This window comes from Drosophila teissieri, chromosome X (genome assembly GCF_016746235.2).
Source record: "Drosophila teissieri strain GT53w chromosome X, Prin_Dtei_1.1, whole genome shotgun sequence".
In the NCBI taxonomy this organism is placed as follows: Eukaryota; Metazoa; Arthropoda; class Insecta; order Diptera; family Drosophilidae; genus Drosophila; species Drosophila teissieri.
In genome coordinates this window covers 8,548,885-8,562,774 of record NC_053034.1, presented here as the reverse complement: position 1 = coordinate 8,562,774, position 13,890 = coordinate 8,548,885, and the positions used below count along the sequence as shown (strand labels likewise).

General features: G+C 42.7%; 1 protein-coding gene across 1 annotated transcript in view; it reads left to right on the top strand.

Annotated features, from left to right (window-relative positions):
• The window catches only part of LOC122624116 (carbonic anhydrase-related protein 10), a 39,240-nt gene extending 34,370 nt beyond the window's left edge, over positions 1-4,870 (top strand). Inside the window, exons 5-8 of the mRNA XM_043803558.1 lie at positions 1,800-1,895; positions 2,066-2,287; positions 4,549-4,732; positions 4,848-4,870. Of these exons, the coding sequence (XP_043659493.1) occupies positions 1,800-1,895; positions 2,066-2,287; positions 4,549-4,732; positions 4,848-4,870 (525 nt within the window). The remainder of the gene's footprint in view (positions 1-1,799; positions 1,896-2,065; positions 2,288-4,548; positions 4,733-4,847) is intronic.
• The last annotated feature ends 9,020 nt before the right edge of the window (positions 4,871-13,890 follow it).

Genomic DNA, 13,890 nt, shown 5'->3' with positions numbered 1-13,890 from the left:
ACTGATATATAACATATACATAATATATGTACAGTGCAGCCATATTAATATGTAGCACTTTGAAAGTGAATGTTTACTTGCGAAACGCACTGTTTGCCGTCGAGTTCTCTTCGTTTTGATAGAAACTTCAGTTCTATTTGCATTAGTTGCCATTTTTACCACCCCGCCCCCCGCCCCCCGCTTCCGCTACTCCGGCAATTGCAACTTCACCAAACACTCGGGAAAAGGAACTTTGGGAAATTTTAATTTAATTTAATTTTTATTTGCCCGACTGGGCACACATTAAAATTGCAGCATGTAGTTTTTTAATATTTAAATGCACGCCTCGTCGCCCACCGTCGCCCTTCAATTCGTCCTGTTTCTGTTCCTGTTCCTCTTCCTGTTCCCTGTTCCTCTTCCTGTTCCCTGTTTTCCCCGCTCCTGTCAGCCATTCTCCTTTCGCTCCTTGCAATTCCCAGAAGCGAGAAGAGTTGAAACTCGGGACAGGTCCTGGGGGGAGGGAGAAGGGGGGCGAGGGGAGTTCAGCTGGCAGGACTACTACTATTAACTGCCCAGCGCCTATGGCCACGCCCACTGGCCATCGGTGTGTGCTCTCTGCTATTATTATTATTATTTCCACTATTGTCTGCAGCATTTCCTTCCGCTCGGTGCGTCTGGTCTGCGCTGGTCAGCCAGCTCATGCACTCACACCTATGCCATTTGCCACACACACACTCTTACAGAGACACACACTCGCACACAGACACACACTCTCACACAGACACACACTCTCGCACAGACACACAAACACACAAATGCAGGCCGAGAAACAAATATATCGCAGACCAAAATCCCTCCGAAAATCCATGTATACTTGCACATGTTACACAAGCTCACAAAAAATCGCTCGAGGTGCCTGCCAAGTAAACTCAAAGAAATTTTTAGTGCAAAATTATAATTTTAAAAAATTATATGGAACGGTAGAAGTATCTAGAAATTTAAAGGATATTTTAGCTGCCTGAAAGTTTCCAGCTGTTAATTTTAAAATAAACTTGCATTGTACATTTTTTTTCTTTTTTTTAATCGCTAGTAATTTTTGCAAATTTAGTATTCATTGAGCAGCACTCGCTTTATGCATTTGCTTAGAATTCGTTTTGTGGTGTCGACTGCTGCTTACCCCTTTCTACTTTCTACTTTCTCCTTGCCCTCTCCTTTCTCCACTTTCTCCTGATGCTGCTGCAGCTGTAGGCGTTTTGCTGCCGACATGAAACAAAAGTGCAAATTCACATGAGCCTTCACGTGTATGTGTGTGTCTGTGTCTGTGTTTGTGTGCTGGTGGGTGGTAAGGCATAATCTTGGCCCTTTTGGTGTCTTGGCTGAAAGCAAAATATTTGCCGTTCTTGTTGCTTGATCTTCTCTCCAAACTATAAATGTTTGTGTGTGTGTGTGTGTGTGTTTTTGCCCACGTGTTCCAACGTGTTTGTGTTTGTATTTGTGTGCATTTTGTTGATAGTTGGGATTATTTTGGGGCAATTTATGCGAAACAAGGCGAAAGCTTTCGTTGACCCGTGCCACGCCCCCTCGTTGTTGTCGTGTGCTGGCTGTCACCGCCTCTGTATGCATTTGGGCTTAAATTGAGCAACAACAAAGTTTTGGCCACACAGCACATAAAGAATTGTGCGAGAGAAACGAGCATCCAACGAAGAAAGTTTGCGAAAGGGTTCCCTAGCACTTAACCATATCTCACTCTGTCTGCTTTTACTTGCATATTGTATCTCCCTTGCTGACTCCTCAATTCTTCGCTTCTTCTGTGCTTGCAGATACAAATATTCGGCTACAATTCCCAGCTGTATGCAAATTTCTCGGATGCCCTCAATCGCGCCCAGGGCATCGTGGGCGTCTCCATTCTGCTGCAGGTAAGTGTCATGCCCCAAGGTGTGGCAATAGCTAAGAGCAATGCGCTTTAGATACGAAATACTCATGCTTATGGATAATGCTCTTTAGATACGAAATACTCATACTTATGGATAATGTATCTAAGTTCTATTTACGAGCTTATATCTTTCGATTATCTTGTATCCATTAGCTGGGAGACCTCTCGAATGCGGAACTGCGCATGCTCACCGATCAGCTGGAGAGGATTCGCTATGGCGGCGATGAGGCGTTCGTGAAGCGGCTCTCCATCCGCGGACTGCTGCCGGACACGGATCACTATATGACCTACGATGGATCCACAACGGCGCCTGCCTGCCACGAAACAGTCACCTGGGTGGTGCTGAACAAGCCCATCTACATCACAAAGCAACAGGTATGTTCTACATATATAATATATTATAGATATATATATAATATAATTAGATATGTTTGCTAGTTTGCTGTTTTTCATTATTTAATAATACGAGCGCACTCTAGTTGGCGACAATTCCCAGCACAAAGTGAAGCAGTCAACAGAATACTTTTTTTCCAAGCGAATTCATCAAGTTGCTCTAGTTCTACCTTTTTCTTCTCATTCCGCCCCCAAAAATAGAAAAGAAAGAAAAAAGAGAAAACATTTTGAGCGATGAGCACCTTAATGTTTGTTAATTAGTATACAGTGCTGCGATGTCCGCTGGTCGCCGGCTTCTTCTGTTTTATTAGCTAATTTCATTTAAGTTTTAAATTGAGTTGCTGCTGCTTCCGCTGCTGGAGGAGCAACAAAGTGGATAGCGTCCATAACTCAAAGGAATGGCGACCAGCGAAGAGCGAGCTGCACACACACATCCACACACACACACACACACATGCAGTGGAAAACAGAGGGAGAAAAAATGTAACACAAATGTTTATTAAGTGCAGCGCTGTAATAAAGACGCCAACGGTGGGCGGTGGTCGGTGGGTGGTGGTGGTGGTTGGTGGGGGATAAGTGGTTTTCTGGAGCGGTTGAATGGTGGCCAGCGGCATACGTGTAAACAATGTAAACAGGGAAAGAGACAGAGAGAGAGAGAGAGAGAGGGAGCACACATGCACATGCGACTGCAGCAGGCAGACTCATAAAAACTTCAACAAGCTCAATGGCACCCATGGGCACATGATTACAACTTGTGGCAGCCACGGAGCACTCCGGTCCACCAGTTTCCCAGTCTCCCAGCAACGTAATTTACTGGCTGCACACCGCACACTCACCAGCTCACACACCAACACACACACTCGCACACACTCGCAGGCGAAGAAAGAGACGGCAAGGGCGAGGGCAGAAAGAGAGAGCAGAAGACAGCACCTTGCTGGCAAAACATAATTTACCAAATTAAAGTAACACCGGCGTGGAGGGGGAGTGGAGTGAAGGGGGTGCAGCTGAAAGCACAGGAAGCTGCGCGACATGAGCTGAAATTGCAATTAACCCATTAACGTGCGCTCTCTGTCACAGCCGGAAAGGGAAAAGAAGATAGCGTGCCATGGGTTAAGCCGAGTCACAGATCGCTGCAAAGTCGCCGTCAAGAGTTGTTAATAATACTAATTATTATAGGATGTGATGAAGAAAGTGATGAAGCTTAGAGTACTTCGAGTTATATACTCGTATAAAACATTTAGTTTTTTCCATTTCAAATACTTGGTCTTAATATCTCCGTTTAAATTTCCGGCTTAGGCTGCCTTGTGTTTTTTGGCAAAAATGTTTTGCTTCGTTTTAAAACCACAATACAATCCAACCGGAAACGGACTTTAATCCTTGAGTGCCATTTAGTGTTGCATACTTTCGGGACATCACACACACACACAGGCACATACACGTATACCCAACTTAATTCACACTTGAACGGGCACTGGGGGAGGGGGTGAATGGGACCCCTTAACCCTCGACAGCCCCCGCTCTCCTCAATCAATATCAGCCCGGCCACGTTGTCGTGAAAAGCGATTTTGACGGAAGTCAATTGATAAACAGATTGAGTAGATTAAGTGTTATTGACTCGTTGTCGTGGTTGTTGTTGCTGCTGCTCCTGTCGCCTCTCTCTCTCTCTCTGTAAGTGTGTGTGTGTGTGTGTGCGGGTCCTTAGTGTTTCCTCTTTTTTGAGTTTTTTGTTCAGCGAGCGCTTATTTTTAGGATTAGCAATTTGTGTCAAGCTTGATTTTTTGCCAAAGTGCGGATCGATGATGTTGTGTGTGCGCAAAAGTTTATAATTATGCAACGTTAAACGCTCGACAGACGGGCTAAAATCGGTTGGTTGGTTGGTTTGGATGGGCTCTCTGGCTTATCTCCATCGGCTGTTTGGCTTATTGTCGAGCCATTGTTGATCTACTTCCGTGTCTCGATGGTGCTGAAGGCACTGCAGCAATGATGTTTGCCTTAAAGCGAAAGCATTCAAACATTTCCTCATAGTTAACTTTTAGTCATATGTAGTAATGAATGCAAAGCAGCTACTTTAAAAGCTATTACGCATACGCACTGTGGACAGCAATTATTATTATTATTTGGCAGCCGCTTTAAGCAGCTTACAGTTGGGTTCAGTTAATTACCTATGCACTAACTAAAATAGTTATTCATTTACAATTGAATTGAAGTAGCCATTAATGCGATTGCCCTTAATTCCATTGCAGTTGCACGCCCTGCGTCGCCTCATGCAGGGCAGCCCCGACCACCCGAAGGCGCCCCTGGGCAACAATTACCGGCCGCCCCAGCCGCTCCTGCACCGGCCCATCCGCACCAACATTGATTTCAAGACGACGAAGTCGAACGGCAAGGCCGCCTGCCCCACCATGTACCGCGAGGTCTACTACAAAGGTAAGCAGTTTCCTTTTTGCAAGGATTAAGATCCTAAGATTAAGATATTTTTGAAATATTTCCATAATTTACCTTACCAATTCTTAATGCCTTATTGTCACCATTTGCGTTGCAGCGACCAGTTGGAAACAGAACTAGAAGTCAGTGACGTGATGGCGTAACGTAACGTATCGTAAGCGTAAGCGTATGACGTAAGTAGCGAGCGGCGTGCAACAGGAGCTTCCACTAAACATACATATAGACAAGGCGATGAACGGAAGGATTCAGATGGAAGAGGGATGAGGGATGAGGGACAAAGGATCACAAAGGAATCAGTGCAGCAGCAGCGGCCAAAAACTGGCGATTGGAATTACACACATCTATATATATAAATAGGCAAAGGAATAATATGAATAGCGATTACCAATTACGAATTACGATAATTAGCATTAAATGTGCATTTTTTTGTCTCCCCCAAAACGTAAATCAATCTCAGACCACGATTGCAGTCAGAGGTAACTTTTTTTTTGTGTGTGCATAGCGTAAGTACAATAACGATAAAGAAAAAAAAAGAGCAAAAAAAAAAAACAGCGATGACTAGTAATCATAATTACCGACATAACCATTAACGTAATCCACAAAACCAAATACTATTGTATATTTTAAGTTAGGCCGGACAACGTGAAAAGATCAAAATAATATATATATACAGAATACACAATACAGAATACAAAATACGAGTATCGATAGTTGGCAAAGTGTTATGGCAGGCATTATGCAAAACCCACCCAAAGAATAAACCTTAAATCCGAACCCAAACCGTTGGATGTGTGAAAACATTCTGTTTATGCCCCCTAAATGTGTATAGAGCGGACTTTGTGTGTGTGTGTGTGTTTGTGGACATTAGGTAATAACATTAACAATAATCAAGTGTTAATCTTTATGAGAGAGAGAGAAAAAACGCCACAATACTATTAATTTCCATTGCAGGCGTTGCATAGTCAGATATTTACATATATTGCGGTTTATATTTAAAATTGTAATCCTATAGTTTAATAACGTAACATATTTTTGGTTATTGAAAAATATATTTATTTACCTTATGCCTGTTTTTTACATTAATTTAATGCTTCAGCTGATTATTTCAGTGTCTAAAAAGAAGACTTGTGCATTTGTTTACAAATTCAATTAGTATAACAAAACGTGACGAACTACTAATATATTGGCCAATTTGCTGGGCTTAAAAAGGTCAACGGGTGAGGAGTTAAAATACTGGCGCACATTTAATTGCAATTTTAAAATTATGATTTTGGTGCACTTTTAATACGTAATCCCGAAATGTGGAGGCGCCACCAACAACGTTGCAGTGTCGCCACAAACGCGTGCATTTTGCATTTTAAATGCACTTGACCGCAGAGCATTCACTGCCATTCCGCCAGTTGCCCAGTTTCCCAGTTCCCCCACCGGCTTGTGTAACCGGGGACCTTATCGAAACAACTCACCCGGCATCCTGCATCATCCTCGAGCACCCAGATGCCACCCTGCACCACCCAGCACCACCCTGCACCACCCAGCACCAGCCAGCACCACCCGGAACCATCCGAAAACCACCCGGGAATGTCGGGCTGTCGCTTATCGAACGGCAAATGCAACATGAAACCACAAAATCTGTTGCGGTTATTTAAAATCACGTTTAAATGCGAAAGTGCTGGCTGTCTCTCGCTTCGCTTGGGTTTTTCGGCCAGTATTAAAATCAACTTTTTAATGGCCGAAAGGAAAATGATTACGTATACGCCGCGTGGCCGGGGACATGGCCGAAAACTGGCCAACTTTTGTGTGTGTGTGTGTCTTTTTTTTTTCTTGTTTTTTGTTGCTCTAAATACCCCTTTTTGCAAAAATCACATAATAATTTGTATAAACATTTGCATTATTTGCACAAGTTGACATTTTGCAGTTCTGTTTTTGTTCGTCGGCATTCGACTGAAACTTTTTCAGCTCTTTGTTTCATTTAGTTGGTTTTCAGTTTATGCATTGTTATGTTTGTTGTTGTTTTTATCTTTTTATTCTACTAGCATAGTTTTTTGTTTTTTGTTTTCTGCTTGTGCATCGAGGGATTTGCCAATGGGAAATTATGACTTAAATTAATACATGGAAAGTGTAATTTATTTGAGTGAATCAACTGGCAGCTGCTGCCTCGAACTGATACCCTGCATAGTAAGTTGGTTTAAAGTTCTTAAATTTTAAACGCACTTTAGAAAAATGTCACCCTGTTCAAAAGATGAAGAATAGTTTTGTATAAAATAGTGATTTTTGAATTTGTTTTCAATGTGGCTGCCAAAAACCCACTACTTTCCTGTATTTGCATGGTATTTGCAAATAGCATTAGTTGGCCAGCGGCGTGACCTAATTAGCCTGGCCAGGGCATTACGCAGTCCATCAGTTTATTTGCAGCAAACTCGATTCCAACTTGGGCTGACTTTCAATCAATCAAATGGTTTGGCCGAGGCGGGGCAACTCCGGCCAAACTGATTTGCGGTGAGTTCCGCACGCTGCAGCATAACTGCAGCACAAGTGGGCGTAGAGGCGGGGCCGGGGGCGGTGGAAGGGGGCGTGGCTGACCACTGGAGCTGGACAGATGGGGCTAACCCGACACATTTGTACATTGGCAGGAAACGAGTGAGTGGCTGCAAAGTGCAGGTGTAGCAGTATTAACTTAAATTTGGATTTCAACAGGCAGCAGAGAAGCCTCTTAAATGAAATGCGTCTTTCGAATTAGTCATTTTTATTCAAATGTATATAATTTACAGGGTATGCTGCCTGTCTCATGCTGAGATCCTTTCTTTATAGTGGAAACTACCATTTTATCGCCACCCCAAAAATTGTATGGCGGTATGATTTATACACGGGGTAGAAGTACTACTTTTTACAACATTTCATTTTCATGCATATGTGCATATGCTGTATGCGATTGCAGTTGGCCACTTCGACTATTGGCCATTTCGGTGATTATTTTTAATACATTGAAATTGTGGGTGGCTTGGTCTGCGTTTCAAACGCAGATAAAGGACAACATCGATCATGACAGTCGGAGGGAGAGCAAAACCATTCGGAACAGACCTGCAAATATTGCAATTTGACAAAGTGACAAATTCGCCGCCATTCATTTCACTGTGTGTGTGTGTGTGAGCAAATCAGGGTACCGACTCTGTAGTGCCCTGTAAAAATATCAAATAATTATATACTAGCTACATTTGTGGACTGCTTGGCCATAATTGTAAAATGCTTAGCCATTTTATTTTATCTTATATTGTTTATCTAATATTTAAACCCGCATAACTCAAACCAATAATAATAGGTATTTAATAATTAGAAAAAAAGTAATATTTTCATGAATTTGCAATTTTCCCCATTAACTAGTTTCCCAGTTTTTTTGCTATTCCCAGAAAAGCTGGGCATAAAAAATGTGTAAAGTGTTGCAGTATTTTTATGAGCAGCCATCAAGCGATTGGAAATTGCAGTGTCAGCCGTTTAAGGCAGCAAACCGATGAATGGGAAAGTGAGCTGGTGATGTAACAATATTCCATAGATACAGATATTTATCTATCTATAGATAGAGATAGATAGTTTCCAACCGATCAGATTTCCTTGAGGCGTATTATCATATCTCGTTGTTGTTTTCAAAAGCTCGAAACCGAACCGGAAAACAAGGCAGATGAGCAAGGCCAAACCACTTTTGCACCACCACCAGTTATGCAAATGGCCCCAAGTACAGAGGGGTGCTCAAACCCCAATCGCAATTGCATTCCCAAACCCAAACCCAACCCAAACCCAACTTAACCCATCCACAACACAATGAATCCAGCACAACCCATTGGAAGCTTAAATAACACAGGGCAAAGCCCACTTCCGCACTTCCCTTTGGGGCTATCGCTGCTGTCCACACAAGACTAATTAAATTATGGAAATTAAATTGAATCGAGCATATTTGTTGTTTGCAGTTCATAAATTTGCGCAGCTAAAATGTCCGGAGCAGCTAATGTTTCGCCCCTTCGGCCGTCACGCCATGTAAATCATTTCACAATAAAACGCACAGCGCAGCAGCAGCAACACGCAGCAGCAACAACAGCAACAGCAGCAACACACTTAATTATGACATCATTAATTTTTAATAATGACAATTTTGCGACAATAAATCACTTAACTAACACAAATGCGCCGTAGCAGCAATATGCATGAAATTAGTAAACTTTAAACAATGCGCGTGTGATTGCCAGTGTGTTTGTGTGCGTGTGTGTGTGTGTGTCTGTGTGCGTGCGTGTGTGTGCGGGTGTAAGTGTCAGGATGGGGGCATCAATGGGTTAAGTTGGGCTGGATAAGCAAATAAACAGATAGACTGTCCCCATTGCCTTGTCCTGGCATTGAGTGATGCCAGCCAACAGGAGGATGTTGCCGCTGGGCAGCGATGTTGCTGCGGGGCAGCAGTAGCAACAACAGCAGCAGCAACAACAACAGCAGCAGCAACAACAGCAGCAGCAACAACTGCAGATGCAACAGCAATTGCGAGTGCGAGTGTCGTGCATGGGATGAATTTAATTAATCTCGCTACCGTCAGTTGCACACAATTGCAATTAACTTGCAACACTCGCATAATTACAGGCGACCTCATGTTTTGCTACTTATCAGCATCAACATTGACCCAACGACAGCAACATCCAGCTGCAATCGCTGGCAATTGCGATGGGCAGTCGCTGATACCCTGTACTAGTAAACGGAGCAGCTTCTGTCTCTTGATTATTGGACATTTTTAACAGACTCTTTGTGCAGTTCATTTAAAAACAGAATCGAGTTACATCTTACACACTTATTCTATGCATAAAGTCGTAACTTATAGTCGCAAGTTCATAGCCAACTCATATCCCACTGAAATGCCTAGAAGTATGCAATGGTATTTTGTAGTTGGTTTAACTGGAAATACGCTTGTACTTCTAAGCCTTTCAGAGATTTGAAAAGCAGTTTTTCAATTGGAAAAACGTACTTATATACATAATTATTTGACCGATTTTCCGCAGTCGCGTATACCCGCTTTTTGTACTCTCCCCAAGGGGCATAACGAGCGACAAGCTTGCCCTGACACATGGTCTACTCTCAATCTCTCCCCATCTCCCTCTCTGTCTGTCTGTCCATCCATCCATGTGTGTGCGTGTGTGGGTGGCTGAGTGTGTGTGTGTGTGTGTGTGTGTCTGTCTGTGTATGGGCAGTGGTTGGCTCATTGGTCATTTGGTTGCAGCTCGGTTGGTGTTAGCGGTTGCTCGTCATCGTCATCATCAAACTGCTGCTGCTGCTGCTGTTGTTGTTGTTGTTGCTGTTCGGCGACTGATTGCAAATGTTGTTGTTGTTGTTGCTGGTGCTGCTGCTGTTTGTTAATGCCTGTAGAGCACAAAGCTGCTGCCTTGTGGTCAGTAGAGGCACCTGCCGCAATGCCACCACCCCACTGCAAACCACCCGCTGCCATCCACCCATCCACCTATCATTCACCACCCACCACCCATCCACCCACCGCCCACCGCATCGCCGACCGCCCGCCAATGTCACTGCAAATTAACATTTTGTAACGCGTTTCGGTTGCTGCCGTGTTTTCATTTCACACTTTGGGCATTTGTCCACGTGTGTGTGCGTGTGTGTGGGTGTGTGTGTGTAGGTGAGACATGCATTTGACACAGGAACTGGACAAGGCAATTGCCCAGGAACCACCACCCACCGCCCACTCTGTGGCAAATTTGTTGTATTTGCGCCTGATTGCCAAATCAAATATTTGGCATACACTGCCACAAAATGCCAAGCTAATGCACGCAAATCGAGGGAACTTAAGTCAAGTTAATTTGCATAATTTATCATCAATCAGTTTATCATTTCAGTCATCTTAAGTTATCATTATTTTCATATATTTTAGTTACATTTTTTATTGAATAACAATGCTTAGCACATATTGTTTGCGGTGTACTTTAGGCCAAGGGTCAGTAAACAAAGGGGGAAGAGTTTGGCTTCCATTTCACACGTAAATAAATAATAGACTTTCGAAAGGAGCGAAGGGCCGCCCATTTTTGGATTTCAATTTGGAAAACAAAAAAAAAGAAAACTGTTTAATTTGCACAAACAAATTTGGTTCGAGTTGTGCTCACAATTCGCTGATTGTTGGGCAAATTTTGTTGATTTCTTGTTTGCCCATGAATTCCGAAACAAACCAGCAGCACTCCCACACACACACACAAACACACACACACACACACACACACACATACAAGCGAGTCAATGGAAAAGAATTCATTTGGGTCAAGCACCCAATAAGCAAAGATAACCAATCGAACTAGACGATATCCCAATGTAACTAGGCAGAGCAGCACACACACATACTCGCTGTAAGATTTATGTATAATGAACCATGCAACAATGCAACAAAGGCAACCAAAAATAGTTCACTTAGCGGCGTAGTAGTGTAAATTTTTTTGGAGCAGCAGAAACTCCACCGAATAATCCTATATTTAATACCATATAGCGTAATTAAACCAATACGAATATGACATATACATATATTCATCACATAGTGAAAACCAAACTAAATGCTTTGTATGTTTAACGAATTAAGTAGCGAAAACCAAGGCGAACACCAAGTGTGTAGTGTATAGCTAACAGATATATATATATATATATAGATATATACATATATGTAAACTCCCAGAAATCAGCTTGCCCCCATTGTTGTGTGTTGAAATCCCTCGAATATAGTGCTATATACTGACATGTGTAAAAAGATTTGCAGGCCACAAATTATATATAATTATATACATACATCCCTAATGCTATATATATATATATATATAGATATATATATGTGTATATGAGGACAACAAATATACGAGTATATATATATAGAAGGACTCCGTTTTTTGTCTCTGCTCGGGGGCTAATCCTTGGATCCTTGGCCGGGGAGGAAATTACCTGTAACAGCAGAACAATTACTTATTTCCGAAAGCCTTCACCTCGTCGCTTTAACGCACAACAAAGGAGCCCACGGAGGCGCAGGATAATGGAGATCCGGGGGCGTGGCACACGCTGTCGCCTACAAAAACTAATTTCCGCCACGACCACCAAACACAACAATAAACATGCGCCGTTTTGTCGCCCCCATAAGAGGCACAAATTAAAAATGACATCGAAGGTGGAGAAGCACACTTTCGGATACTCTGGATAGGTGCTAAAAAAATATGAAAAAATCCATTGGTTCAGTTGTGTATTATTAAGTAAAGGTGAGTTACTCGTTTCCTTTTTGGGTAAGTAATCTGCGAAAGGATTGGGTTTTGATCTTTATAGCAGCTTTAAATGTAATCAATAAACAACAAAACCTTTCGTATTTATGGGGCCACCATATAATTGTTTTCGACAGCCAATTACACCACCGAAAATGCGGGAATCCGAGAATCGTATTGTGTAATCCATATTCCCGAATCCATAGCCCCCAAAAGTACGCAACGCTGTCCATTGAAATCCCAGGACTCTGGCGTGTAATCAAAAGCGATGAGCAAGCAAGCCAAACAGCAGTTTATTTAATAGTTTGCTTTGCACACAAGACACAAGGTGGACCGGAAAATAAATAAATATAATAATAATAATAATAATAATAAGATGATAAAATGGATTTTCGTGTTGGCCGAGTTTATGCGTTCTGCTGCCGGACGATAAAAATCTCTTTCATTTCCCATTTGAATTTGCTGGCATATGTTTTCGCTTCTCTTCCGTTTTTTTTCGACGGTTGGCGGGGGTTGGCGGGGTCCGCGGGGAGGCTGTTATCAGGGTGTCTTATCAGGGCATAAAAAACGGAAGAGCGACGAGGACGAAATAAATGCCGGATATCCTGGCTCTGGCGCGCTGCTTCCTCCCGTTTCTGTTTTACTTGTCCCTGTATTTTTTTTTGGTTTTTTTTTTTTGGAGCCTCCCCAGGATGCGACAGCAACAACAACAGCCGTGTGTTAATGGGCAGCGCGCAAATTTGTTGAACAAACGCCCCCTAAGTCCCGGAGATTCCAAGACTTGGCTTTAATAGATTTGCCGGATTTTTTGCGAGTTCGGCCCACGGGTTCAATGGCCATTTCGGCGGCCTATCGATTATTTCCCCGCGCCCCCTCGATTTCTCCCTCTAATTTGCGGCTGCCGTTTTCAATTTCACGGGCAAACACAAAAACCACAAAAAAAAAAATAAAGGGAAAAAACAAAAAACTTGGTGAAAGGGGAGTTGGATGCTCGTCGTCGCTTGATGATGACGTTCCCAGACATTTCACTTTTCCTCGCCTGCAATCGGATTACACATGCAAAACCAAAAAGAAGCACACCGAGATTAAAGGAAGAGCCCCTCCGGAAAAAACAAGAAATACAAAAAAAAAACCAAAAAAAACCAAACACAAACACAAACGAATCCTGCCCAGCTGCATTTTCAATTTCGAAACTAAAAAGCGCCACAGAATCAAATCGAAACTCGACATCGGCCTGCGGAGAACTTTTGGGGCAGCCAAACTAGTGAATGCACTTGCAACGGCTTACTTTTTGGGGGGCCGGAAAACTTGTGGCAAGGATTGATGTTAAAAGTAAAAAATATTTACGCCAAATGTTATGCTAATAATATGACAATATTTCTGCGCTAATTTGCCAAATACTTTATGGTCATCGATTACAGTAGCTTGGTGGCAATATATTTATATAAATTGTTGCAGTTATCCTATACGAGTGTGGATTGAAATTCAGCGAAAGTATTGTGTAGTCAACATGGACAGGCGATAAAGATTGATTTCATGCTCCGAAAGAAAAAAACACACACAAAACTAAATGCAAAACCTAAACCACATATGAGCAATTTGCAATTAGGAGTGGCAACAAATTAACGTACGCCCGATTTCGTTTTTCTTGGGTGATTAGTTTGTGGTATTTGCAATTTCACCCGGCACATTCCACCATCCACCATCTACTTTCCACTTTCGATCAGGGCGGACATCCTGTGGGGACCACAAAGCAAATGGACCCCAGTTTCGGTCCGCAGGGCTGTCAAGCGCGTGGCCAGCCGGCAAATTGGAAATATGAAAACGGCAAACTGGCGGACAGAGGGGCGAGTCAACAAACCGATCGAACTCAGG